At 40.5% G+C, this 25,507-nt stretch overlaps 1 protein-coding gene across 1 annotated transcript in view; it reads right to left on the bottom strand.

Moving 5' to 3' along the window:
- The window catches only part of PARP4 (poly(ADP-ribose) polymerase family member 4), a 133,642-nt gene that overhangs the window by 63,412 nt on the left and 44,723 nt on the right, over positions 1 to 25,507 (bottom strand). The window contains 6 exon segments of the mRNA XM_044249370.1: positions 3,050 to 3,136; positions 3,940 to 4,071; positions 10,639 to 10,763; positions 12,193 to 12,349; positions 12,539 to 12,722; positions 17,051 to 17,146. Coding sequence (XP_044105305.1) covers positions 3,050 to 3,136; positions 3,940 to 4,071; positions 10,639 to 10,763; positions 12,193 to 12,349; positions 12,539 to 12,722; positions 17,051 to 17,146 — 781 coding nt within the window.

The raw sequence follows: 25,507 nt of genomic DNA, 5'->3' as shown, positions 1-25,507 counted from the left end.
CCCACTGAGCCACCCATGTGTCCCCATTTTATCTTTTAGAAAAAGTATTTCACTTTCTTTTCTTTTATTTCTTTTAAAAATTTTGTATATTTATTTGACAGACAGAGATCACATATAGGCAGAGAGGCAGGCAGATAGAGAGAGGAAGGGAAGCAGCCTCCCCACTGAGCAGAGAGCCCGACATGGGGCTTGATCCCAGGACCGTGGGATCATGACCCGAGGTGAAGGCACAGGCTTTAACCCACTGAGCCACCCAGGCGCCCCTTTCACTTTCTTTTAAAGGGGCATTATAATCACTACATATAGGGATAAGCTCATGACTGGCTAGGGCAGAAAAAAAGAAAGGCTAGATCTATTTTTTCTGATACCTACACAGAGAAACTCTTAACACCCCACGCATATCTTCCCATCCAGTTGGTTGCAATGCCATGAAACTTTTTGGTTTCTATTTGGTTTCCAGTTTGGAAAACTATTATATGTTTGGGAACATATAATACTAATGATTAATTTAGATTTCAGGAGTAAATGATTACTTTTGACATCAAGGATATCCATTTGCAAGAAGATCCAATAAAGAAATGGATTCCATTGAAGGGATAAACAACGAAGAGGTAATTATTGAACAGTTCACAGTGCTTGTCCTTAAAAGAAGTGTATAATAACCTGGGTGTTATTTGAGACACTGCCACATAATAGTGTGGATTTGCAGTTCCATTTCTGTGTAGGACATAGATGCAGGATGTCACTTCTGTTACAAGCTGGATAATTCACAAAACTGTAACTTGCTTGACCTGCCAGAAAGCTGAGTTGCAAGGCAGCCAAGCGAACTCAATTCCAAAGGGTTAACAAACCCCTCCGAGGAGAGGTGAGGCACAGGAGCTGTGGGGATTTCCCTATGGGCTCCCAGGGGGCTAGCATCTTGGTGCATATGGGGGGAAGTGACAACAAAAAGAAAAGGTGAAGGTGAAGAGCATGGGAAGGTGAAGAGCATGGGAAGCACCATTTGGTGCAAGACACTTTGTCCTCCTTTCTGATATAATGAGGTTTGAAATGTTAGGTGTCCCTACATAATTTTCAAACACAAATCATTTTCACCTCAGTCCCTTGGATGTCTAAAGCCACTTTGCTAGTCTTCTGATAGTTGGGAACATCATATATATAATATATATAACATATATACATTATATATATTATAGATTATAACAGTAATATACATTATGTTTTATATGCACAAACATATAATGTTCCCAAGTATAGAGTATTATTTTATATGTATATATATGAGTATGTGTGTGTGCATATATATATAAAATGTTCCCAACTATTAGAAGTCTAGCAAGTAGAGAATATATACTTATATATTAAATATATAACATACATGTAACAATATATAATATCTATAATACATTATATAATTACATTATTAATATATTTTAGAGTGAGGACATTATAGTAGCTGGATGGTAAAATACATTCTGGGGTACCTAAAGGTGCTAGTTAGCAATGGTTCTGACCAGACTTTATCCACAGGTAATACCCTTTGTGAAAACTGTTTTCCTGTGGATCTTTTTCTTAGGGAAATATCATCAAGGAGGAAATTTGTCAACCAATTCTTTTATGACAATAACCTCACACTGTTAAGTGTCAGCCTATGAAATAAACCCTAGGCTTTTAAATATACAGTTTGGCCAGGAGTAGCATTATTAACTGTTTAACAAGGACCTCTTCCTTGCTTACTTCCATTTTGCAAAATGTTATCTTATATGTAAAAAGCAATCATTTGGGGCGCCTGGGTGGCTCAGTGGGTTAAGCTGCTGCCTTCAGCTCAGGTCATGATCTCAGATCCTGGGATTGAGCCCTACATTGGGCTCTCTGCTCAGCACGGGGCCTGCTTCCCTTCCTCTCTCTCTGCCTGCCTCTCTACCTACTTGTGATCTCTCTCTGTCAAATAAATAAATAAAATCTTAAAAAAACACCCTCATTTTAAAAAAAAGCAATCATTTGTCCTTTAACTCTGTACTAATCTTTAGTAACTCCCCCCTCCACCAACATTAAATTTTCACAATGCTATGGCAATGTGGCATCCTCAGAGGTAGTATCTGAGGCACGTAGACCTGTCCTCAAAAACAACTAAATGTCTATGCTGGAGACAACGAATACAAACAGCACACAATCTAGTATCTGCCAAAGGCATATTTAAAGCATCTTATATTTAAGAAAAGAAATCTAGTGGACATGATAGCTGTCTCTTCTTTCAAATATTCCATATTTTATCCCTATGAAAGCAATTAATCAGAAAGAAAAGAATCTGGACCTACCTCAGGACTCTGTAGAAAACTCTTCCCGGATATTACTTGGTGAAAACTGGATAAATTGCTAGATAAGCTTAGTCCTAGGACAAGTGTATATGTAGTGGACCCTTGAATGAGGTTGCTGATGCCTGTACAGCCAAAAATCCACTTATAACTTTTGACTCCCTAAATATTTAACTATTAATAGCCTACTATTGACTAGATGCCTTACTGATAACATAAACAGTCAATTACCACACACTTTGTATATTAGATGTTATATACTAAAATCTTACAATGAAGTAAACAGGAGAAAAGAAAATCATAAGAAAGACAAAATACATTTACAGTGCTGTATTGTATATTTAACAAAAAAAATCCCCTATAAGTGGATCTATGCAGTTCAAAACTGTGTTGCTCAAGGGTCAACTGTATATTACATTCTTTTATCAGAAGATGAAGATTATGTACCCCCAAGTGTTTTCTTTTTGTTGTCACTTCTGGGAAACTCAGTTCCCAAGATCGAAAGTAGGTCTTCTTATTTGTTTGGCAATACCGACACCATTTCCTCCTACCTTTAGCTAAGTCGAATGGTTCTGACCAGGTAGACCTCTGCTTGCTAACAGCAAGTAAAACTCTAGGCCTAAAATAGCAGATATTATCCCTGTTTCTACTATGGACTTCATGTTTCAAGTTGTATTCCAACTCTTTCTCCCTTCAGCTAAGTGTGCTAGACTAAGGGATAAATCAAGCCGTACGGGTGCATCCTGATCCATCAAGTATGCGCCATGGCCCTGAGTGATGGCTTCTCGGTATTCATGGTGGGCGGCTCCCTTCTCTTTAACCTGGAAAAGATTATTTTTATACCAGTCATGGTATGAATAATGATTTCAGACTTTAACAAGAAAAACTGCAGCAATGTTTATTAAAACCTAGGTAAAACCCAGAAAACTAAGAGCCTAAGGTGAATGGAAACTTATATAAAGTACATTAAAATGTACTCATCTAGGAAGAATTTGAAACAGAAAAGGCCAGCTAAAGAGAAATCTCTTTAATTTGTTGGGACCATATTTCAGAGTCAATAGTGAAAAAAAAAGTTTGATTGGGACTTTATGTTGAACAAAAATAGTAAGTTAAGTTTACCTTACATTTAACAAAATGTGTTATTATTGCAACTGTAGGATACTCCTTAGAATAAACAAAGAATGTATCACTTGTTATTTCTTTTGGTACAACTTTTCTTAAAAAGTTAACAACAGTAGTCATCGCATCAATTTGACTGTTACAACAGGATGCAAATGATCAGTTTTTTGCAAAATTATAGAAAGTCTTCACCAATTTTCCATGGTGCCTCTCTTAAACTTTTGATATTGAAATTTCTCTGTTTCAAAGTGCTAGGCAAAGAATTTACAAGGCATTGACTGATGAACACTGGACAGGTAGGGACAGAAACTAGTTTATCAGCGAGGGATGTTTAAATGGAACCCAACTGTATAAATGCTTGGTTCTTCGAAGAATATTTCTGTTTTATGATAAGGCTTATAGCTATTCAACCTTATAGCTATGGGAACTCAGGTGAGGAAGATTTGGGTAAATGGGAAACTGACCTTAAACCAAAGGGCAGTCACAGTGCATTTTCTCCCCTTACCTCTCCTACTATGTGCTTCCCATTGATGAATGCTTCAAAGCCACACACAGCTGCCTTCTCATCCAAAGGAAAAATATATCTTGCCTCAATAGGAACAGAACTTTGATTGGTATATGTCTGAAAAACAATGACCTGAAGAAGAAAAAAAAAACACCATACCCTTGATGAAACCATATGGAACAACATTTGTAGGAACAACTATTAATGAAAACTATTATGCATCTTTTCTTTAAATTCCTTGAATTTTTATCATGTCTCTCAAATTCCCAACCCTTAGGATTTAGAGCATTCTTTGACTGGAATGTAGAGTCCATGTCACATTATAAAGTGTACCAGCTACAGTTTCAGGTAATTCATACACCCTTGGCTGGAATAAAAGTCACTAGTATTACAATATTACAAACATTCGCTTAACAGAAGCAATGCAGCTTCGTCAAGATGACAACAAGACAGCCTCTTTATGTGTGGTCTTAGTCCCTCCTTAGTGTCATGTGACCCCACACTATTCCAGAATAGTTCTTTTTTTTTTTTTAACATTTTATTTATTTATTTGACAGACAGAGACCACAAGTAGGCAGAGAGGCAGGCAGAGAGAGAGAGAGAGAGAAGAGGAAGCAGGCTCCCTGCAGAGCAGAGAGCACAATGTGGGGCTCAGTCCCAGGACCTTAGGATCATGACCTGAGCCGAAGGCAGAGGCTTTAACCCACTGAGCCACCGAGGCACCCCCAGAATAGTTCTTTTTTTTTTTTTTAAGATTTTATTTATTTATTTATTTGACAGAGAGAGAGAGAGATCACAAGCAGGCAGAGAGAGAGAAGGGGAAGCAGGCTCCCCACCAAGCAGAGAGCCCGATGCAGGACTCCATCCCAGGACCCTAGGATCATGACCTGAACCGAAGGCAGCAGCTTAACCCACTAAGCCCTCCAGGAGCCGCCCAGAATAGTTCTTATACCTGTTATGTTTTCAGGTCTTGGCATTTTCCTCCTTTACCTCTCTGTATGTAGCCCTCCACAGCTCTTTCCATCTATCCTCACCTCTTCCTGTCTAGTCAGCTCTTGAATCAACCCTTTTTCACTCCTTCCTGCTGTCTCTGTTCTTATCAGATTCATTTTACTAATGGACTGTGTTTATCACTTCACTCCCTTGCATAAGAAAAGACCAGTCTTTAAACAACTGAAAATTACAAAAAAATAACCAAAAACGTAAGACATATAATAAACAATAATATTTTAAACATGTGGCTATAATAAGGGAAAAAAATTAGCCATTTGTCGTCAATAATTTCTGGGAAGAGACTGAAATGAAAAACAAAAACATAAAGGAAACAAACTTATTCCATAATGCTATCTACAACTGGATTTACAGTAAGCTGCGTTGCCCTTAGTGTATATGCTGCACCAGAGGAAAAAAATTTAAGGGTCATAACTTGACTGTCTTCAAATCAGCAGGTCAGCACCTTTCAGGGGATCGAATCTCTCGTAGTTCTGCAAACAAAGGCCTCATTGGCTGGTGCAGCCACCCACTTACCAGGCTCACCCTGAAACTGGAGGCTGGCCATGGCCCCGAGTTGATTCTGTAGGATCTTAGAGTTTCTTGGGTGTCTGGGTGATCTGAGCCATCATAAAAGGTGAGAGAGCAACAGGCAGAGAGCCATGCAGATTGCTGACCAGGAAGATATCACACATGTTCCCTGTGTATAGAACTCTTCATTTCTCTCTTGGATATTCAATTTTACCAAACCTCTCAGGGGCACGTATGCTTGACCTGTAACTGCCAGATAGGGTCACTGTCTAACTGTCCTTTGGTTTGGGTTCATGTTTTCATTCTGCTCTGTGGATGTCCTGCCTGCATCTAGTTAGCAGGTTTGTCTTTGCACAGGAGTTCCCAGGGGTCAGGTCTATGTCAGCTTCACTCTCTCTGTATCACATGGTATGACTGGGCACTCAGAAAGCAAGACATTTTAGGTAATGATGATAGAAGTATTTTTACTAGAACTTAGAAGAGAAGCTAATATACTGTACTAATTTTGGATGTCTTTATTTTCCACCCTCAGATGAAACCACTATTTTAGTTTAGTTATTAAACTAAAAACACTAAACTCATTCCAAGAAGAGTCTAGTATGTGAGCTATGAACATACAAGTCCTTGCTGCTGAGCCTCTGTTTGGATTCCCAATGACAATCTCCAAGCCAGCTGTCTAATCACAAATTAGTGAAAAATTCACTGCTAAATCATGAGTTATTATTTTTTTTCAGGAAGTTACCAATAGAAAAAGCTTCATCAGGTTTAAAATATCAAATGGGCAAGTTGTCTAATCCAAAGTAATGTACAGAGGATGTATGCCTCTCTTTGTAACACACCCATTAGTTTTTTTTATTTATTATTTTTTCAATTTATTTATTTTCAGAAAAACATTATTCATTATTTTTTCACCACACCCAGTGCTCCATGCAAGCCATACCCTCTATAATACCCACCACCTGGTACCCCAACCTCCCCCCCCCGCCACTTCAAACCCATTAGTTTTTTATCTATATCTGTGAAAAAACATCCTATAACCTTTACATTCATTGTATTTAATAGCCACAAGCTAACCAGCAGATACTATTGTTTCCATTTTACATTTAAGAAAACTGAGGCACGAAGAAGTTAAAAAATTATTTTTCCAAGGTCACAGAGCTAGAAAGAAATGAGCAAGGATTCAAAGCTAAGCCTCCAAACTATAAATTCTCTGCCTTATACAATGCATCCCAGGTTGCACTACTGCATAGTAGTTAAAGAGGCTATACTTGAGAATCAAAATGATCAGGGTTCAAATCTGTGCTTTATAGTGTTGTTCAATGTCTCCATACATCAGCTTCCTCATCTAAATAACGGGCATAATCACAGCATTCACCTCATAGGGTTTTAGGAGAATTAAATATAGCATGTGAAAAACTCAATCCAGGGCCTGATTCATAGGAAGTGGTAACCACTATGGTCACGGTTCCTAGGTGACTCCAAAGAGATTAGCATGGGTTGAACATTTACTATGAGTCCACATCAGGGTCTTCCCAAAGTCTATGTTGTCTCCCTGAGCTATTCAGGGATGTGGGTATGGATTAAAGTGGGCCCGGAAGTACAAACAGAGTGGGCCATATGCAAACTGATCAGATATCATGGGTAGCATGCCCTGTCCCACCCAGGATACCCCATTTCCCCAGTTTAAGATGACCACTACAATTAATCTGATTTGCCTCTGAAGAGGGAGGAATATCACAATACTGGACTCAGATATTCTTATTTTTCTAAGAGGTCTTTATAGTTGGTCAGTGCAGTCTTCAGTGTTTAGGAACAAATGATGAAGTCAAATCTTAGAAAACAGAGCCTTCACAGTACACTGGCAGCCTGCCTGCATGTGTGCCCATGAACTCTACTTTCTGTTCTATGACCACAGCTGCACCAGCTGCATGCTTCTGGCTGAGGCCAAGCACTGCACTTGAGCCAATATTGGCTCTCCTCATCTCCCCCTCACAGAACAGTGCATCTCCAGCAAGTCCCCTCTGTAATACTGTGATTTATAATAAATATTTATTTTGGTCTTTGCATCTGTTTCTGGTACAGAGCTCCCCAAAGCCTCAGAATTTCCTAAGTGATAAGAACGATGTAGATTTCTTGGTGTTCATAACAGACCCCTTTCAGCCATACCTGAGTTTATGTCAAAGAGGTGACTTTTGACAAGTACCTAGGGATGGGGACTGGTTGCCAAGGGGATTAAAGGTTGGAACTGTCAGCCCCACCCTCAGACCTCAGAAGAGGGGAGAGAGGCTGGAGATTGAGTTCAATCACTGATGGCCAATGATTTAATAATCAACCATGCCTGTATTAACCCAAAAAGACAGGCTTCAGAGAGCTCCAGGCTGGTGAACACATGGAGATTCAGGGTGAGTGGCATGCCTGAACCAGACAGGGAAACTCTGTGCCCCTTTCCACACACTTTGCCCTACACGTTTCTTCAGGTGGCTTTTCCTCAGGTGTATTCTTCTGTAATAACTATTAATGTCGTAAATAAAATGTTTCCCTGAGTTCTTTGAGCCACTCCAGCACATCAGTCTAACACAAGGAAGGGGTCTTTGGAACCTCCGATCTACAGCGAGTTGGCCAGAGCCCCTGCCACTGGCTTCTGAAGTGGTAGCAGGAAAGGAGAGCAGACAAAACCCCTGACCTCTAGGATCGGACACTATCTCCAGGTGGACAGTGTCAAAATTAGTTACTGCTTCATGGTATGAACACATCCACATCTCACACTCCCTCTACTGAATCATCAATTTTTCCATCTTTTTTTTTTTTTTAAAGATTTTATTTATTTATTTGAGAGAGAGACAGTGAGAGAGAACATGAGCGAGGAGAAGGTCAGAGAGAGAAGCAGACTCCCCACGGAGCTGGGAGCCCGATGCGGGACTCGATCCCGGGACTCCAGGATCATGACCTGAGCCGAAGGTAGTCGTCCAACCAACTGAGCCACCCAGGTGCCCCCAGTTTTTCCATCTTGCACTGGCTCACACACATGCTATGATTTCTTTTGCCTTAAAAGAAAAAACAATCTGATCCCACTTCTCTTTAGCTACTGTCTCTTTTTCTCTCCTCTTTCTTCCCATTTTCTCTTGAACTCACTCTAATTAAACTTTTAACCGCACCATTCCATCAAAGCGGTAACCGTCAAGTCACCAGTGATCTCCTCATTGCCAATTCCAATGGTCAGGTCTCTTATTTTATTCTACTTGATCCATCAGCTGTCTTCAACCGAGTTATTCCTTCCAGAGACCCTGGCTTCCCGTGTGTGTCTCACTGGCCATTCCCTCTCCATCTCCTTTGCTGACCCATCCTCCTTTGCCTGACCATTACATGCTGGCCTTGTCTTCTCTCTCTGAAAGATTCTCTTGGTGTTTCACAATTAAAGTTGTTTCACTCAACTTTAAATTTTAATATCTAAGTGCTGGCAACTCCCCCACTTATGACTCCCACAAGGAGTTAACTCTTCCCTGGACTCTAGACTCAAATGCTTAATTGCCCACTTGGCTTTTGTTTCTGGATATCAGCATCTCACATGATAGGGCCAAAGATGACCTCCTGATAGTTATCCCCAACCTAGTGCTCCTACCACTTCCCCATTCCAGGATGTGCAAACTTGATTGCTTGTTCTAGATGCTCAGGCCAAACCTTGGTGTCATCCTTGATTCCTGACTTTCTCTTATGTTCCATAACCATCAGCAAATCTTATTGATTTTACCTTCAATTCTTTGCCAGAACCAATAATTTCTTTCCACTCCCACTGCTAACATTTTGGTCCAAGTCACCATCATCCTTGACAGAATTACTTCAACAGTCACCTACATTTCATGCTATACCATACTCCCAGATGTCCTTTTCAGGACCAAGGCTGCTGAGAGTGTCATCTGCTGAGTCTTTCCCCAGACTTTCCTTAGAAGAAGATGGACCACCTCACTCAAGGTTATGACCTCCCCCCACCCGAGGCAGCCACATCCAGTAACTGGTCCCTTTATAGACACAAAGCCTTGTGCCCTGGCCTCAAGTAAGAACATCTCTGAAGGGCCAGCCCAGATTCAGAGCTCCTTCTGAGATCATCCCAGGACTCATATGCATAATATGTTAGATGTGTCATAGTTCAATTTCTCCTTTTGCCAGGTCCTGACTCCCTTGTTCTTATAGGTGTTGTTCCTGAGAGCAGTTCCCAACAAGCTTCCTAAAAACAAATCTCCACTTAGAGCCTGTTTTCCAGACAACTTGACATAAGATGTCTCCTAACTGATCCTCTTCAGACTGTTCTTAACATGGTGGCTGGTGTGATCCTGTTAAAACAGGTGAGATCATACCACTTCTCTGCCAAACATCTTCTAGAGGCTTCCATTTCTCTCAGAATACAGGACAGTACGTCCTATGTCCTGATGTGAGTTGACCCCCCAACATCTCTTTGATCTAATATCCCGCCATGCCTCTCCCTTCTATTTTGCTGTAGCCATAGTGGCCTTCTTGATGTCCCTGACCATATCAGGCTTGCTCCATCTGGAATAAGTGACACCTAGATGTCTACATGGTTTAGTCTCCACTATTTCCTACGTATCTGTACTCAGATGTCACCTTCTCAGTGAGGCCTTTTTGGCCGTCCTATTTATAAGTTCAAACCCCTCCCCTTCTGTGAAGCTCCTTTCCTGCCTGCTTAGATTTTCTTCTTTAGTACCTATCACCATCTAACATATGATGCATTTCATTTAGTTATCATGTTTTTTCCTAGTCCCTCAATAAAATGTATGCTCTACAAGGCAGGTTTTCTTTTGTTCATTGCTATATGCCTAGAGCCTAGAACAGTCCCTGGTATGAAGGAGGTGCTCAACAAATAAACAAATTTTAGACATGCATATTTTGGGGGCGCCTGGGTAGCTCAGTGGGTTAAGCCTCTGCCTTCGGCTCAGGTCATGATCTCAGGGTCCTGGGATCGAGCCCCGCATCGGGCTCTCTGCTCAGCGGGGAGCCTGCTTCCCCCTCTCTCTCTGCCTGCCTGCTTGTGATCTCTCTCTCTGTGTCAAATAAATAAATAAAATCTTTAAAAAAGAGAGAAATGCATATTTTGTTTAATTCATGCAACTATAATCAGATTGTCATGTATCTGTTCAAAGTATCGTAAAACCACAAAGAACATACCTGGGCTACGAAGTCTATTATTTTCCCCTTGATGTGCACATCCTCAAGGGGAACGGAATTGCCAGAGACATCCTGCAGACCAGAATTGAAGTTGCTGGAAGGTTTGGTGTCTGCTAACTGATAATCTATACATTAAAAAATTATAATGTTAGCTTTTAAAACCATCCCTGCACTGTTTTGTTATCTTAATTGTTATTCCTTCTCCTTTCCTTCATACATTATATTTTAGGAAAAATGGACAAGCAGCATTTTATGATTTTCAATAGCCAATGCTGTAAAGTAAGTGAACCCACGTGAGAAAAATGGGGGTAGCCTTCATTACAGACACTCTGCCTTTTTAATCTAGTGACTCTGAGGACTCATCTTGAAACTTTAGAGTCACACAATTACATGAAAGACAGACATTTAAGCATATGCACAAGTTCACAAAAGTCTTTAAGAATTTATAAATGTAGTTTATTCAAGAATCTAGATATCTCCATTCCCTAGCCTGTGATTTTGATTGGTCAGTCACTATTATTTATTGTGCCACAAAAGCATGTCAGACCAATATGAGATCCCTTAGACTTTCAGTCCAACGAACACTAAATCAAACTTCTAATACAGCATATGAAAAAAATGTTCCCCTTCTATACCAGATGGTACAAAAATACACATATAATTAGGTATATAAATATATACTCTCTAGCCAGACATTTCATTTAATGCTCCCAGAGGAAAAAAAGGAGTCATTTTCTTATACATGAAAGTCATACATTTCTGACAAAAAATAATTTGATTACAGTTAAAAATGTTTATGTGTTTTTATAAGGCTATTAATAAATATTAAAATAGTTTGGGCTTACAATTTTCTGAGAAGCTATCATCCTCTCATATATTTCTACTACTAACATATAAGCTGCATATTACAGTTTTGGGAGTATCTTTGCTTAATGCAGATACTGATCTCATTTGCAACATAGAGTAACTGAGGCCCAAAAAGCTTATGCAGTTTGTTTCATATTGCACAGCCTAGTAAGCGGCGAGTTGATACTTCCTTTTTTTTTTTTCCAATTTATTTATTTTCAGAAAAACAGTATTCATTATTTTTTCACCACACCCAGTGCTCCATGCAAGCCGTGCCCTCTATAATACCCACCACCTGGTACCCCAACCTCCTACCCCCCCGCCACTTCAAACCCCTCAGACTGAGTTGATACTTCTTGAAGCCGAGCTTCCTGATTCTAAAGCTGGGTCCTCTGTCCACTTCACCAATCCCCATTACACTTTTTGTGCTTTGACATCTTAAATTGCTTCAGTAGGTTTTAGCATCGGCTGTCCAGAGGTGCAAGAGCTCAACTTGAGCATGCTAACCAAGTAATATGTGATTTTTGAGATCACTGAACCTCTCTCAAGTATCCTGGTTTTTATTTTTACAAAATAAAGAAGGGAATGGAATATTTATATATGAAATCATAGATACAGTTCCTGAACATGAACATAAATTCCTCTAAAAATAAAACATTTGAGTTCTAGAAATATCACTTAAAATAGCATTCAAGAAAAGTGTCTTACCTTCAACATTTGAAAAATTTGAAAACTCAGGTCTGTATTCCTCTAATTCAGTAGTGTTACAAGGATGAAAGTCCTTTATTTCATCTCCAAATATACAAAATTTAATAATATATTTCATTTTAATCTGATTGGTTTTATATACAACAAATTCATCATCCTAGAGCCAACAGAATTGATAGGTGGGGGGAAAACCTTTATTGGCAAATGTTCTCATAAAAGCAGAATTGCAGGTTTGCTAATTTAGAAAATACTGAATTCAGAGAGTCACAGATATGCAACAATTACTTCAACTTAAGCATATTCAATAAAAGCAGGAGCCTCTCTTCCTGTTTCCTGAAATAAATACCTCAAAGTCTGTGGTGACAGTGGCTGTTGCTCGCACCCCATGGACACTGTCATAACCTGGTGGTGCTTCCGACAAGGAGAAGTCTTTTTTGTTCAAATCCATGCACTTCCCAAGGGCTACATCACAGACAACCAAGAGCCTTGTGCCATCTGTCTCTCCTGAGTGGGAATACTTAGTACTCGTGCTGCATTGGGAAAGGAAGTAATGTGTTTGTAATTTATGGTCATGGCAACAATATTTTATTACCTTTTATCCATCTCTATATGTGAAATACTGTCTAAATGAATGTACTGGTAGAATGTTCCAAATTTTACTGCTATTGAAATATCTCTGAAGATTCAATTTAGAACTTTATTGTTTACCTATTTGTTTAAAACTTTAATGTGAAAAACACATTAGAGAGCAGTTCCCAACAAGCTTCTGTTGTGCTAGGCTGTGCTCAAAGTACTTTCTTCCAGAGAGGGATGAATTCTACTGTTTCCCCAAATCTTTATTAATTACTAAAATACAAACATTTTGGTATGGTAAACACCAAAGTGATGAAAGAGAAGGAAAATCCCCCACCTTTTTAATTAAGAAGTAGATTGCTTCTCTGTACTAAACCTCAAGGAAAACATGATATACCAGGTAAATAAGAACTGCTCAAAGGGAAAGATGGGCACTGTATTCTCACAGGCTTCTGAATCCAAAAGGAGAAACAAAAATTTCAAATGACATCCAAGTGAGAGATTTTGTTTTGACTTTCTTCAGGACTCAGCAGCTTTAAAAAAGCAACTTTTGCAATTAAGGAGCATAGGCTAGGACATCTATGGGAAAAAGATTTTGGGGATAGACCTTTATTTTTCCAAATACCAAGACCCAAATGTAAAAGCGTTTGTTCTATCCTCTAAGACTTGCCCCCTTTTATCTTTTATTTTATTTTATTTTTTTAAATTTATTTATTTTCAGAAAAACATTATTCATTATTTTTTTCACCACACCCAGTGCTCCATGCAAGCCGTGCCCTCTATAATACCCACCACCTGGTACCCCAACCTCCCACTCCCCCACCACTTCAAACCCCTCAGATTGTTTTTCAGAGTCCATAGTCTCTCATGATTCACCTCCCCTTCCAATTTACCCAAATTCCCTTCTCCTCTCTAACGCCCCTTGTCCTCCATGCTATTTGTTATGCTCCACAAATAAGTGAAACCATATGATAATTGACTCTCTCTGCTTGACTTATTTCACTCAGCATTTATCTTTTATTTTTAAGAAAATACTTCATTTTTAAGTAATCCCTACACCCAACATGGGGTTTGAACTTACAGCTCTGAGATCAAGGGCCACATGCTCCACTAACTGAGCCAGCTAAGTGCCCCAGGACTTGCCCCCTTTAAAAAAAATAACCAATTTCCCCCATTCTTCCTATAAACTTCCTTCCCTGTGGCCACCAAAGCTGTTAACCTTAGCTTTGTCCCAGTTTCCTCCCTCTCCATTTCCTGCCTTTCAACAATGACTGCCTCTGCCTGGTTGCTTGCCCATCACCACTCAACCTGCTACAGTTTGGCTTCTCCACTGAAACCACTCTGTCCAGAGTCACCAAGGACTTCAACTTGGTAAATTCAATGGAATGCCAATTTATTTTTTAAAAATCTTGACATCTAAAAAAGTTTACTTTGAAATATTTTGTACACAGGGAAGGGCATTTATACTATAAATGTGAAGTTTCAAGAATAATGATAAGATAAATAACCACATGGCTCCTGCCTAGTTTAAGAAACGAACATCATCAAGACTTCTGTGTTGCCCCGTGGCATCACTTTCCTTGCCACCCAGAGGTAATCTAATTGGAATCTTGGTTTTTTGGTGTATATTATTTTTTTCTTTTATAGTATTGATGTATGTGTCCCTGAATAACATGCTTAGTTTTGCTTGTGTTTGAACTTTATATACATATAGAATCACATAGCAATTTTTTGCTCCACATCATTTTCCTAAGGCTCATCTATTAGGCATGTGTAGCTGTAGCACATGGGTTGAAACTGCCACATAGCACTCCATGTAGGACTACACCAAAATTTTTCAATCCATTCCACTGTCAATGGACATCTGCATCATTTCCAGGGTTCTATTACTACAGTTTTCTTGGCCATTCCTGTGCATGCCTCCTGGTCTGTGTCTACTTACTAGGGTAGTGATTCTCAACCCAGGCTGCATATAATAATCACCCAGGGAGCTTAAAAATCTATTGATACCCAAACATCACCCTTGGAGATCCTGATTTAACTGATCTGGGGTGAAATCAGCACCAGTAATATTTAAAACCTCCTCCAGCTGGAGAGGTGGTGGGAGAGATGGTGGAAATAGGTGATGGGGATCACTTATGATGAGCACCCTGTAGGGGCCTGGTTAGCCAGAGGGAGCCATTTGGTTGCAAACTTAGATTGACACCGCCCCTCCCAGAGGAACTTACTTGCAAACCCTGGATGTAGGGGCGGGTCAGGCCGGATGGAGACATCCAATCAATGGGGCATGCATATATTTACTGTGGTGTGTTGCAACCTCATTGGCCACCTGTGTGTGGGCTGGGCTCAACCACCTCTATAAAGGTTAGTCTGTGAGGCTGGGGTGGGGGGAGTAGTAGGAGGAGTTGTAGTAGCCGTGGGGGTAGCTGTTGGAGAAGTCGACAGAGTAATAATCGCCATTGGCAGCCTTGCCGCCGCCAGTGGCTGCACCGCTGCCACCAGCCTGGCCGGAGTGGTGGTGTCTGGGGAGCAGCCTTGTCAGAGTGGCGTCATGGGGAGCAGAGTCTGTGTTGTCGGAGTTGTTGTCCTCGTCATTGTCGTTGCCTCTTCATCATTCGGGGAGCGGCCTCGCTGCAGTGGCATTGTCGTCCTCGTCGTCATCGCCTCTTCATTGTTGGGAGCGGCGTCCTCGTTGTCACCTCTTTGTAAGAGATGGCTCCAATGGGTTGGTTTGATTTTCGATGCTTGGCGTGAAATAAAGCTTTGCTTGATTTTCGCTTTGTGTCAGTCTCGTTCCTTTGATCATGGAACCTAACACACCCCATGCTGCACTTAAGTGTTGAGTCACTGTATTGTACACCTGAAACTAACATTATACTCTACTAACTGGAATTGGAATAAAAACTAAAAAAAAAGTCCTTCAATTTAAAATAGTCTCCTCCAGGTGATCCAGTGTGTAGCCAGGATTGATAACCACTGCTTCCTGGTTCATAGGCCAGCTAATCCATAGGATTCCTGAGTCATACGATCAGCTATGCTCTCCAACTATAGCAGGTGATGCCAAAATTTTCCCCAGAGGACCTATCAGTTTAATACTACTACCAACACCGTCTGAGAATTCAGACTGTAGAGACTTACCAACATCTAGAGATGTTGAACTTTTTTTTTTTTTTTTGCTGACAGGTGAAAAATGTTATACTATAGTTTAATTTGCATGTTATTACCAATCTTTTCAAATGTCATTGTCTATACGTGTTTTCTCTTAGGTTCCTATTCATGTCTTTTGTCCATTTGTTTAGAACTCTTTATCTTTTTCTTATTGATATATAGGAATTCTTTAAATATTCTAGACAATTATCTTTTGTCCTGGGCCTGAACCCAGGCTCCATCCTATAACTAGCTCTGTGACCAAATGCAGGTTATTTAACCTCCACCATTCTGTTCCCTTTTCATAAAATGATGTCATAATACCACTTGTGAGGTTTATAGACAATGCACCTGAAGCACTTAGCCTGGTGCCTCATAGAGGGCAGGTGTTCAATATCTTTTTTCCTTGAAGATTTTACCTATTCACTTGTTAGAGAAAGAGAGACAGCACAAGTGACAGCACAAGCAGGGGGAGAAGCAGGCAGAGGGAGAAGCAGACTCCCCACTGAGCAAGGAGCCTGACACAGGACTCGATCCCAAGACCCAGGGAACAAGACTCAAGCTGAAGGCAAACGCCCAACTGACTGAGCCACCATAGGCGCCCCAAGGTGTTAAATACCTTGTGGCTATTATGAAAACATATTTAAATGTTAATAAGAATATTAAATATGAAATTTATGCTAGGCCTACAGAGTTTATTCACAATAGAGAAGATATTTGAGAAGAGGCCCTGTGCTGTAGAAATTACGATTGCTCATCCTGGAGAAAGATAAAATGTTGTCTGATCTTAGTCAAGATGTCCTCAGTGTCACTCAGTACTCTTTGTGATAGTGATAATAACAGAACTGACGTGAGAGGGTTGTTGTAAGGATTAAGTGGGTAAAAAAAATAGAAAGACTCTCAGGATAGTAAAATCATTAAGATAATTTAAAATACAATTTTCCCAAATCTCTACTACAAAAGAAATGTTCCTATATACTGAGAAAACCAGTTGCTTTCAATGATCTGTTTCTTGTGTGAGAAATCCCTCACAAAGGAAAGATGGAGGAAACCACTTGTAATAAACCCTTTGTGATAGGAGTAAGAGTATTAAGGATATAATATTTGGTATAATATATAGTATATATAATATACTAACCTGATTGAATCACTGAAATATATTCCACTCCCAAGATTTCCAATGTCTGTTCTCTTTGTGCCACGATCTTCAACTACTTTGGGTAAAAGCAGCCCACTAAAAAGAAAAAGACATTACAATGATTTACTAGAAGAAAGGTATCTTTTATTATAGCCTCATAATTCTAGCAGACACAGGTGCTACTTAAGGACATGCTAAGTGAAAAAAGCCAGGCACAGAAACGCAACTACTGCATGACCTCATATATATGTGAAATCTAGCAAAAACCAACTCACAGAACCAGAGTGCAGAATGGTGGTTTCTGGAGACTGGGAGTTGGGGAAAATGGGGAGATGTTGGCTAAAGGGTATACAAACTTTCAATTTATGATAAATAAGATAATACTGTTTGCCAAGAGTAGATCTTAAATTCTTACCACAAGAAAAAAAAAGATTAACTCTGTAGTGATGGATGTGTTAATTATCTTGTTTGTGGGAATATTTCAGAATGTACATGTACATTAAATCATCACATTATACATCTTTAAAAATCACCTGTAGAACGTAAATATATATAATTCTTATTTGTTAATCGTATCTTAATAAAGCTGGAAAAATATACCAATTAAAAGATGATAAGTAAATAAAGAGCATGAAATGAAAAGCAAAATGTATTTCAGAGTATTCCCACAGGACTGGTTCTAGGTGCTGTTCAAATGAACCAAGCTATGCCAGTTTCTCATTGTTATCTTGGTCAGCCCTGAGATGCTGGTCATTTTTCTTACCTCAGTGCTCTGCCTCCTACCTGTTGAGGCTTCCAGCACTAAACAGAACCATGTGTAAGCCCAGTGCTCACTGCATTTCTTCCTGGCTCAAGAACTTAAGCAGGTTTCCATTGGCCTTCTAGCACTGTTAGGAACTCTTTACAATCAAAGTTAAACCATGATTATCTGTGGGAAGGTGGGTAAAGGGAGACTTCTGCCTTTATTACATAAACATCTACTGTTTGAATTTTGCATTATGAAATGTGATTAATTTTGTAAAATAGTTCTTGGATTTTATTCCTACTTAAAGTTTATTTAAAACAATTTTTAAAATTAAAACTATTTTTCAGGGGGTGCCTGGGTGGCTCAGTGGGTTGAGCCACTGCCTTCAGCTCAGGTCATGATCTCAGGGTCCTGGAATCGAGTCCCACATCGGGCTCTCTGCTCAGCAGGGAGCCTGCTTCCCCCTCTCTCTCTCTGCCTGCCTCTCTGCCTACTTGTGATCTCTGTCTGTCAAATAAATAAATAAAATCTTAGAAAAACAAAGCAAAACTATTTTTCAGGGTGCCTGGGTGGCTCAGTGGGATAAAGCCTCTGCCTTCAGCTCAGGTCATAATCCGGGGTCCTGGGATCGAGCCCCACATTGGGCACTCTGCTTGGCAGGGAGCCTTCTCCCCCTCTCTCTGCCTGCCTCCTCTGCCTGCTTGTGTTCTCTGTCTGTCAAATAAATAAATAAAATGTTAAAAAAATAAAATAAAAAAATATTTTTCAATACTAGTACCTATAATTCTAGATTTTTAAAAAAGATTTTGTTTGTTTGTTTATTTATTTATTTATTTTCTGTGGGGGAAGGAGCAGAGGGAAGAGGACAAGCAGATTCCTTCCCCACCACGCTCAGAGCCCGCTGTTGGCCCTATCCCTGAGATTATGACCTGAGCTGAAATCAAGAGTTGGATGCTTAACTGACTGAACCATCCAGGGATCCCTAGTTTTAAATGTTTAAATCTTTGTTTCATGTGGAGTTTATTTAAGTGTGAGGAATGAGGTAAGGGTCCAACTTTGTATTTTTTCCAGGTAGTAATCTCCCCTAATACATAGTATTAAAGAAATTATCTTTCTTCCACAGAAATAAAAACTACTTTTATCATATGTTAAACCATCTTCATCTTTACATTTGTTTGTGGGTTCTTTATTCTGTGACTCATCTGTTCAGGTACAACCTCACTGTTCTAAATAACATAGCTTTATAAAATGTTTTTAGTGTCTGGTTAATTCTCCTTCATTAATCGTCTTTTTCTTAATTACCCTGGTAAAATCCAATTAAAAAAATATGTACAGTAGTATCAGCTTTTTTTTTCCAATTTATTTATTTTCAGAAAAACAGTATTCATTATTTTTTCACCACACCCAGTGCTCCATGCAAGCTGTGCCCTCTATAATACCCACCACCTGGTACCCCAACCTCCCACCCCCCCCGCCACTTCAAACCCCTCAGACTGTTTTTCAGAGTCCATAGTCTCTCATGGTTCACCTCCCCTTCCAATTTACCCAAATTCCCTACTCCTCTCTAACGCCCCTTGTCCTCCATGCTATTTGTTATGCTCCACAAATAAGTGAAACCATATGATAATTGACTCTCTCTGCTTGACTTATTTCACTCAGCATAATCTCTTCCAGTCTCGTCCATGTTGCTACAAAAGTTGGGTATTCATCCTTTCTGATGGAGGCATAATACTCCATAGTGTATATGGACCACATCTTCCTTATCCATTCATCCGTTGAAGGGCATCTTGGTTCTTTCCATAGTTTGGCGACTGTGGCCATTGCTGCTATAAACATTGGAGTACAGATGGCCCTTCTTTTCACGACATCTGGGGTAAATACCCAGGAGTGCAATTGCAGGGTCGTAGGGAAGCTCTATTTTTAATTTCTTGAGGAATCTACACACTGTTCTCCAAAGAGGCTGCACCAACTTGCATTCCCACCAACAGTGTAAGAGGGTTCCCCTTTCTCCACATCCTCTCCAACACATGTTGTTTCCTGTTTTGTTAATTTTGGCCATTCTAACTGGTGTAAGGTGATATCTCAATGTGGTTTTAATTTGAATCTCCCTGAGGGCTAATGATGATGAGCATTTTTTCATGTGTCTGATAGCCATTTGTATGTCTTGATTGGAGAAGTGTCTGTTCATATCTTCTGCCCATTTTTTGATGTGTTTGTCTGTTTCGTGTGGGTTGAGTTTGAGGAGTTCATTATAGATCCTGGATATCAACCTTTTGTCTGTACTGTCATTTGCAAATATCTTCTCCCATTCCGTGGGTTGCCTCTTTGTTTTGTTGACTGTTTCCTTTGCTGTGCAGAAGCTTTTGATTTTGATGAAGTCCCAGAAGTTTATTTTCGCTTTTGTTTCCTTTGCCTTTGGGGACGTATCTTGAAAGAAGTTGCTGTGGCTGATATCAAAGAGATTACTGCCTATGTTCTCCTCTAAGATTCTGATGGATTCCTGTCTCACGATGAGGTCTTTTATCCATTTTGAGTTGATCTTTGTGTACGGTGTAAGAGAATGGTCGAGTTTCATTCTTCTACATATAGCTGTCCAGTTTTCCCAGCACCATTTATTGAAGAGACTGTCTTTTTTCCACTGTATATTTTTTCCTGTTTTGTCAAAGATTAATTGACCATAGAGTTGAGGGTCCATATCAGGGCTCTCTACTCTGTTCCACTGGTCTATGTGTCTGTTTTTATGCCAGTACCATGCTGTCTTGGTGATCACAGCTTTGTAATAAAGCTTGAAATCAGGTAAGGTGATGCCGCCAGCTTTATTTTTGTTTTTCAACATTTCCGTAGCGATTCGGGGTCTCTTCTGATTCCATACAAATTTTAGGAGTATTTGCTCCAGCTCTTTGAAGAATGCCGGTGGAATTTTGATCGGAATGGCATTAAAAGTATAGATTGCTCTAGGCAGTATAGACATTTTAACAATGTTTATTCTTCCGATCCAAGAGCATGGAATGGTCTTCCATCTATTTGTGTCTTCTTCAATTTCTTTCATGAGTGTTCTATAGTTCCTCAAGTACAGATCCTTTACCTCTTTAGTTAGGTTTATTCCCAGGTATCTTATGGTTCTTGGTGCTATAGTAAATGGAATCGATTCTCTAATTTCCCTTTCTGTATTTTCATTGTTAGTGTATAAGAAAGCCACTGATTTCTGCACATTGACTTTGTATCCTGCCACGCTGCTGAATTGCTGTATGAGTTCTATTAGTTTGGGGGTGGAGTCTTTTGGGTTTTCCATATAAAGAATCATGTCATCTGCGAAGAGAGAGAGTTTGACTTCTTCATTACCAATTTGGATACCTTTTATTTCTCTCTGTTGTCTGATTGCTATTGCTAGGACTTCTAATACTATGTTGAACAAGAGTGGTGAAAGTGGGCATCCTTGTCTTGTTCCTGATCTCAATGGGAAGGCTGCAAGCTTTTTCCCATTGAGGATGATATTTGCTGTGGGTCTTTCATAGATAGATTTGATGAGGTTCAGGAATGTTCCCTCTATCCCTATACTTTGAAGCGTTTTAATCAGGAACGGATGTTGGATTTTGTCAAATGCTTTTTCTGCATCAATTGAGAGGACCATGTGGTTCTTCTCTCTTCTCATATTAATTTGTTGTATCACATTGATTGATTTGCGAATGTTGAACCATCCTTGTCGCCCAGGGATGAATCCCACCTGATCATGGTGGATAATCTTTTTAATGTGCTGTTGGATCCTGTTGGCTAGGATCTTGTTGAGAATCTTAGCATCCATATTCATCAGTGATATTGGTCTGAAATTCTCCTTTTTGGTAGGGTCCTTGCCTGGTTTGGGTATCAGGGTAATGCTGGCTTCATAGAAAGAGTCTGGAAGTTTTCCTTCTGCTTCAATTTTTTGAAACAGCTTCAGGAGAATAGGTGTTATTTCTGCTTGGAAGGTTTGGTAGAATTCCCCAGGGAATCTGTCAGGTCCTGGGCTCTTGTTTTTTGGGAGGTTTCTGATCACTGATTCAATCTTGTTATTAGATATCGGTCTATTCAGGTTGTCGATTTCTTCCTGGTTCAATTTTGGTAGTTTATATTTTTCCAGGAATGCATCCATTTCATCTAGGTTGCTAAGCTTATTGCCATATAACTGTTCGTAATAACTTCTGATGATTGTTTCTACTTCCTTGGCGTTAGTTGTGATCTCTCCCTTTTCATTCATAATTTTATGAATTTGGGATTTCTCTCTTTTCTTTCGGATTAGTGTAGCCAGTGGCTTATCGATCTTATTGATTCTTTCAAAAAACCAGCTTCTAGTTTCATTGATACGTTCTACTGTATCTCTGGTTTCTCCCTCATTGATCTCAGCTCTAATCTTGATGATTTCCCTTCTTATGTGTGGAGTTGGTTTGATTTGTTGTTGATCCTCCAGTTCTTTAAGGTGTAGAGACAGCTGATGTGTTCTGGATTTTTCAATTTTTTTGAGCAAGGCTTGGATGGCTATATATTTTCCCCTTAGGACCGCCTTTGCTGTATCCCATAGGTTTTGGACTGAAGTGTCTTCATTCTCATTGGTTTCCATGAATTGTTTCAGTTCTTCTTTGATCTCCTGGTTGATCCAAGCATTCTTAAGCAAGGTGGTCTTTAGCTTCCAGGTGTTTGAGTTCCTTCTGAACTTTTCCTTGTGATTGAGCTCCAGTTTCAAAGCATTGTGATCTGAGAATATGCAGGGAATAATCTCAGTCTTTTGGTATCGGTTGAGTCCTGATTTGTGACCCAGTATGTGGTATATTCTGGAGAAGGTCCCGTGTGCACTTGAGAAGAATGAGTATTCTGCTGTTTTAGGGTGGAATGTTCTGTATATATCTATGAGGTCCATCTGGTCCAATGTGTCATTCAATGCTCTTGTTTCTTTATTGATTTTCTGCTTCGATGATCTGTCTAATTCTGAAAGAGGCGTGTTAAGATCTCCTACGATTAGTGTATTCATATCAATATGACTCTTTATCTTGATTAACAGTTTTCTTAAGTAATTGGCTGCTCCCATATTGGGAGCATAGATATTTACAATTGTTAGATCATCTTGGTGGATAGTCCCTTTAAGGATTATGTAGTGTCCTTCCGTATCTCTGACTACAGTCTTTAGTTTGAAGTCTAGTTTATCTGATATGAGAATCGCTACCCCAGCCTTCTTTTGAGTCCCATTGGCATGAAAGATGCTTCTCCACCCCTTCACTTTCAGTCTGCGTGTATCTTTAGGTTCAAAATGGGTCTTTTGCAGACAGCATATGGATGGGTCCTGTCGTTTTATCCAATCTGCAACCCTGTGCCGTTTTATGGGTGCATTTAGGCCATTCACATTGAGAGTGATTATTGATAGATACGTTTTTATTGACATCGAGTTACCTTTGAAGTCTTTCTTTCTGGAGACTGTCTCTATATTTCTGTTCAATGCTATTCTTGGTATTTTTCCTCTTTTATAGGACCCCCCTTAATATTTCCTGCAGTATCGGCTTGGTGGTTGCATAGTCTTTTAAGCCTTGCCGGTCTTGGAAACTCTTTATCTCTCCATCCATTTTGAATGTCAGTCTTGCTGGATAAAGTATTCTTGGCTGCATGTTCTTCTCATTTAGTGCCCTGAATATATCTTGCCAGCCTCTTCTGGCTTGCCAGGTCTCTGTGGACAGGTCTGACATTATTCTGATGGGCTTCCCTCTGTAAGTAAGGAGCCTCTTTGCCCTGGTGGCTTTCAAGAGATTATACCTACAATTATAACTTCTCAATTTGACTATCAGGTGTCGTGATGTTTTTTTGGAGTGTATAATCTTGGGTGGAGACCGTTCAGCCTCTAGTACATAAACGCTGGTTTCATTCGCGAGATTCGGGAAATTTTCATGAAGGACTTGTTCCACGGTATCTTCTAGATTTCTTTCTTTCTCCTCCCCTTCAGGAATTCCAATAATTCTGACGTTGGAACGCTTCATGGCATCATTTATTTCCCTGATTCTGCTTTCGTGGGATCTAAGCTTTTTGTTCCAGGCTTCCTCCTGATCCTTTCTCTCTATCTGTTTGTCTTCCAGATCACTAATTCTATCTTCTGTCTCAGTTACCCTAGCTTTGAGAGAGTTTAGATTAGATTGGAACTCATTGAGAGCATTGTGGACCTCCTCCCTCGTAGCTTTAAGCTCCGCCCTAACATTGTGAACATCCTGTCTGGTCGCTTTCAGTTCGGCCCTAATCAATTCTGTTTGGTCATCCATGGCTTTCTCTAACCTAGCTATTGCCTGGATAATTGTTAGCCTGAATTCTCTTTCCGACATATTGTCTATGTTGATAGCCATTAGCTCTGTTGCAGAAGGTCCATCCTCTGTATTTTTCTTCTGTTGGGCATTCCTCCTCCTAGTCATTTTGGTGGGAGAAGACTGAACACATGTAGCTGGATGTATCAACTCTGGTGCAGTCAAGGTGCACCCTGGAACACTTCCTGATCTCCATCTCAGAGAGAAGCCTCAGTCTGGGTGCAGAAGCTGAATAAATTCCCCCTTGGACGCTGGCAGTGCAAGTTCCACGTTGCAGACCCTGGGGGCACAGGATCTTTTGCTCGTCCCCAAAGCCAAGGCAGTGGCGGCTGTCTGGGAGCTCCTGACCACCAGAGAGGTTCCAAGCAGCGATCGCACACTGAGATTTTGCCACCGGCCCGGGCTGGGAGTGCCCGGCTTGCGCGCACCTCTTTTCAGAGGCAGCTGTGGGTCGGGCGCACGTCTGGGGCACTGAGAACCGGGCGCTGGTCCGTAAGCCGCAGGCTGGGCTTTTGCGCGCCTCTGTCCGGGGAAGGGTTTCGCGCGCCCGCGGCTTAGACTTTGAAACAATGGCTCAGGTCAAGAAGCGCCCCCGGGCCTTAACCCAGGAGAGCTCGATGGACGTGAGCGCGCATCTCAAGCTTTGTGGTAGGGCTAGCGCGCGTTCTGCAGACCGGCGCAGCTCCCATCCCCTCACAGGAGCCGGAACCCACGCGCTCTGGGGCGCGCTGGCGGCTTAGGGACCAGGAGCTGGTTTCTCCGCCGCACTCTCTCTGCCTCCACGCCGGGAAGGCCGTCTGGGACTGGGGACTTAAGCCCCTGTCCCTAGCCACCCCGATTCTCACAATTTCCCCCCGCAATCCTTTGCTCTTTTGGAGTGCTTTCAACCAGTCTCCGAGTTAATGCTGGTCCCCAGACGCAGGGCACTCTCGCTTGGATTGGGGTATTACTTTCCCACCGGTCGCCTCTGGTGGCTCCCTCCCCCTTTTGTTTATCTTCTGATATCAGTCCGCTGTTCCCATTCCGCTTTACCTGCTCACTGGTGTCTTCTGCCCTTGTAGAGATCCAGACGTGTATAATTCTGATCTCAGGCTGATTTCATGGGTGATCGGAGTTCTTTGGTAGGTAATCAGCTCACTTTGGGGTACCAGCTGAAAAGACGCCTCTTCCTAGTACCCCGCCATCTTGTCCCCTCAGCTTTTTATTTAAAAAAAATCTTGTTAGCACTTTTATTGTGAGAGCTCTAAATTTATAGGTTAACTGAAGTAAAACTGGCATCTTTCTGATTAGTGCAATTATCTTTTGGGTCCTTCAATAGGAGTTTAAAATTTTTTCTAGCTGGATCTTGTATACTTATGTTTCTCCTCAGGTATTTTTTCCTTAGGTATTTAAGTAAGGATC

The sequence above is a fragment of the Neovison vison genome, chromosome 5 (assembly GCF_020171115.1).
Source record: "Neovison vison isolate M4711 chromosome 5, ASM_NN_V1, whole genome shotgun sequence".
Taxonomy (NCBI): domain Eukaryota; kingdom Metazoa; phylum Chordata; class Mammalia; order Carnivora; family Mustelidae; genus Neogale; species Neogale vison.
Note: the sequence above shows the minus strand (reverse complement) of the source record. Positions and strands in the feature narration are given on the sequence as shown.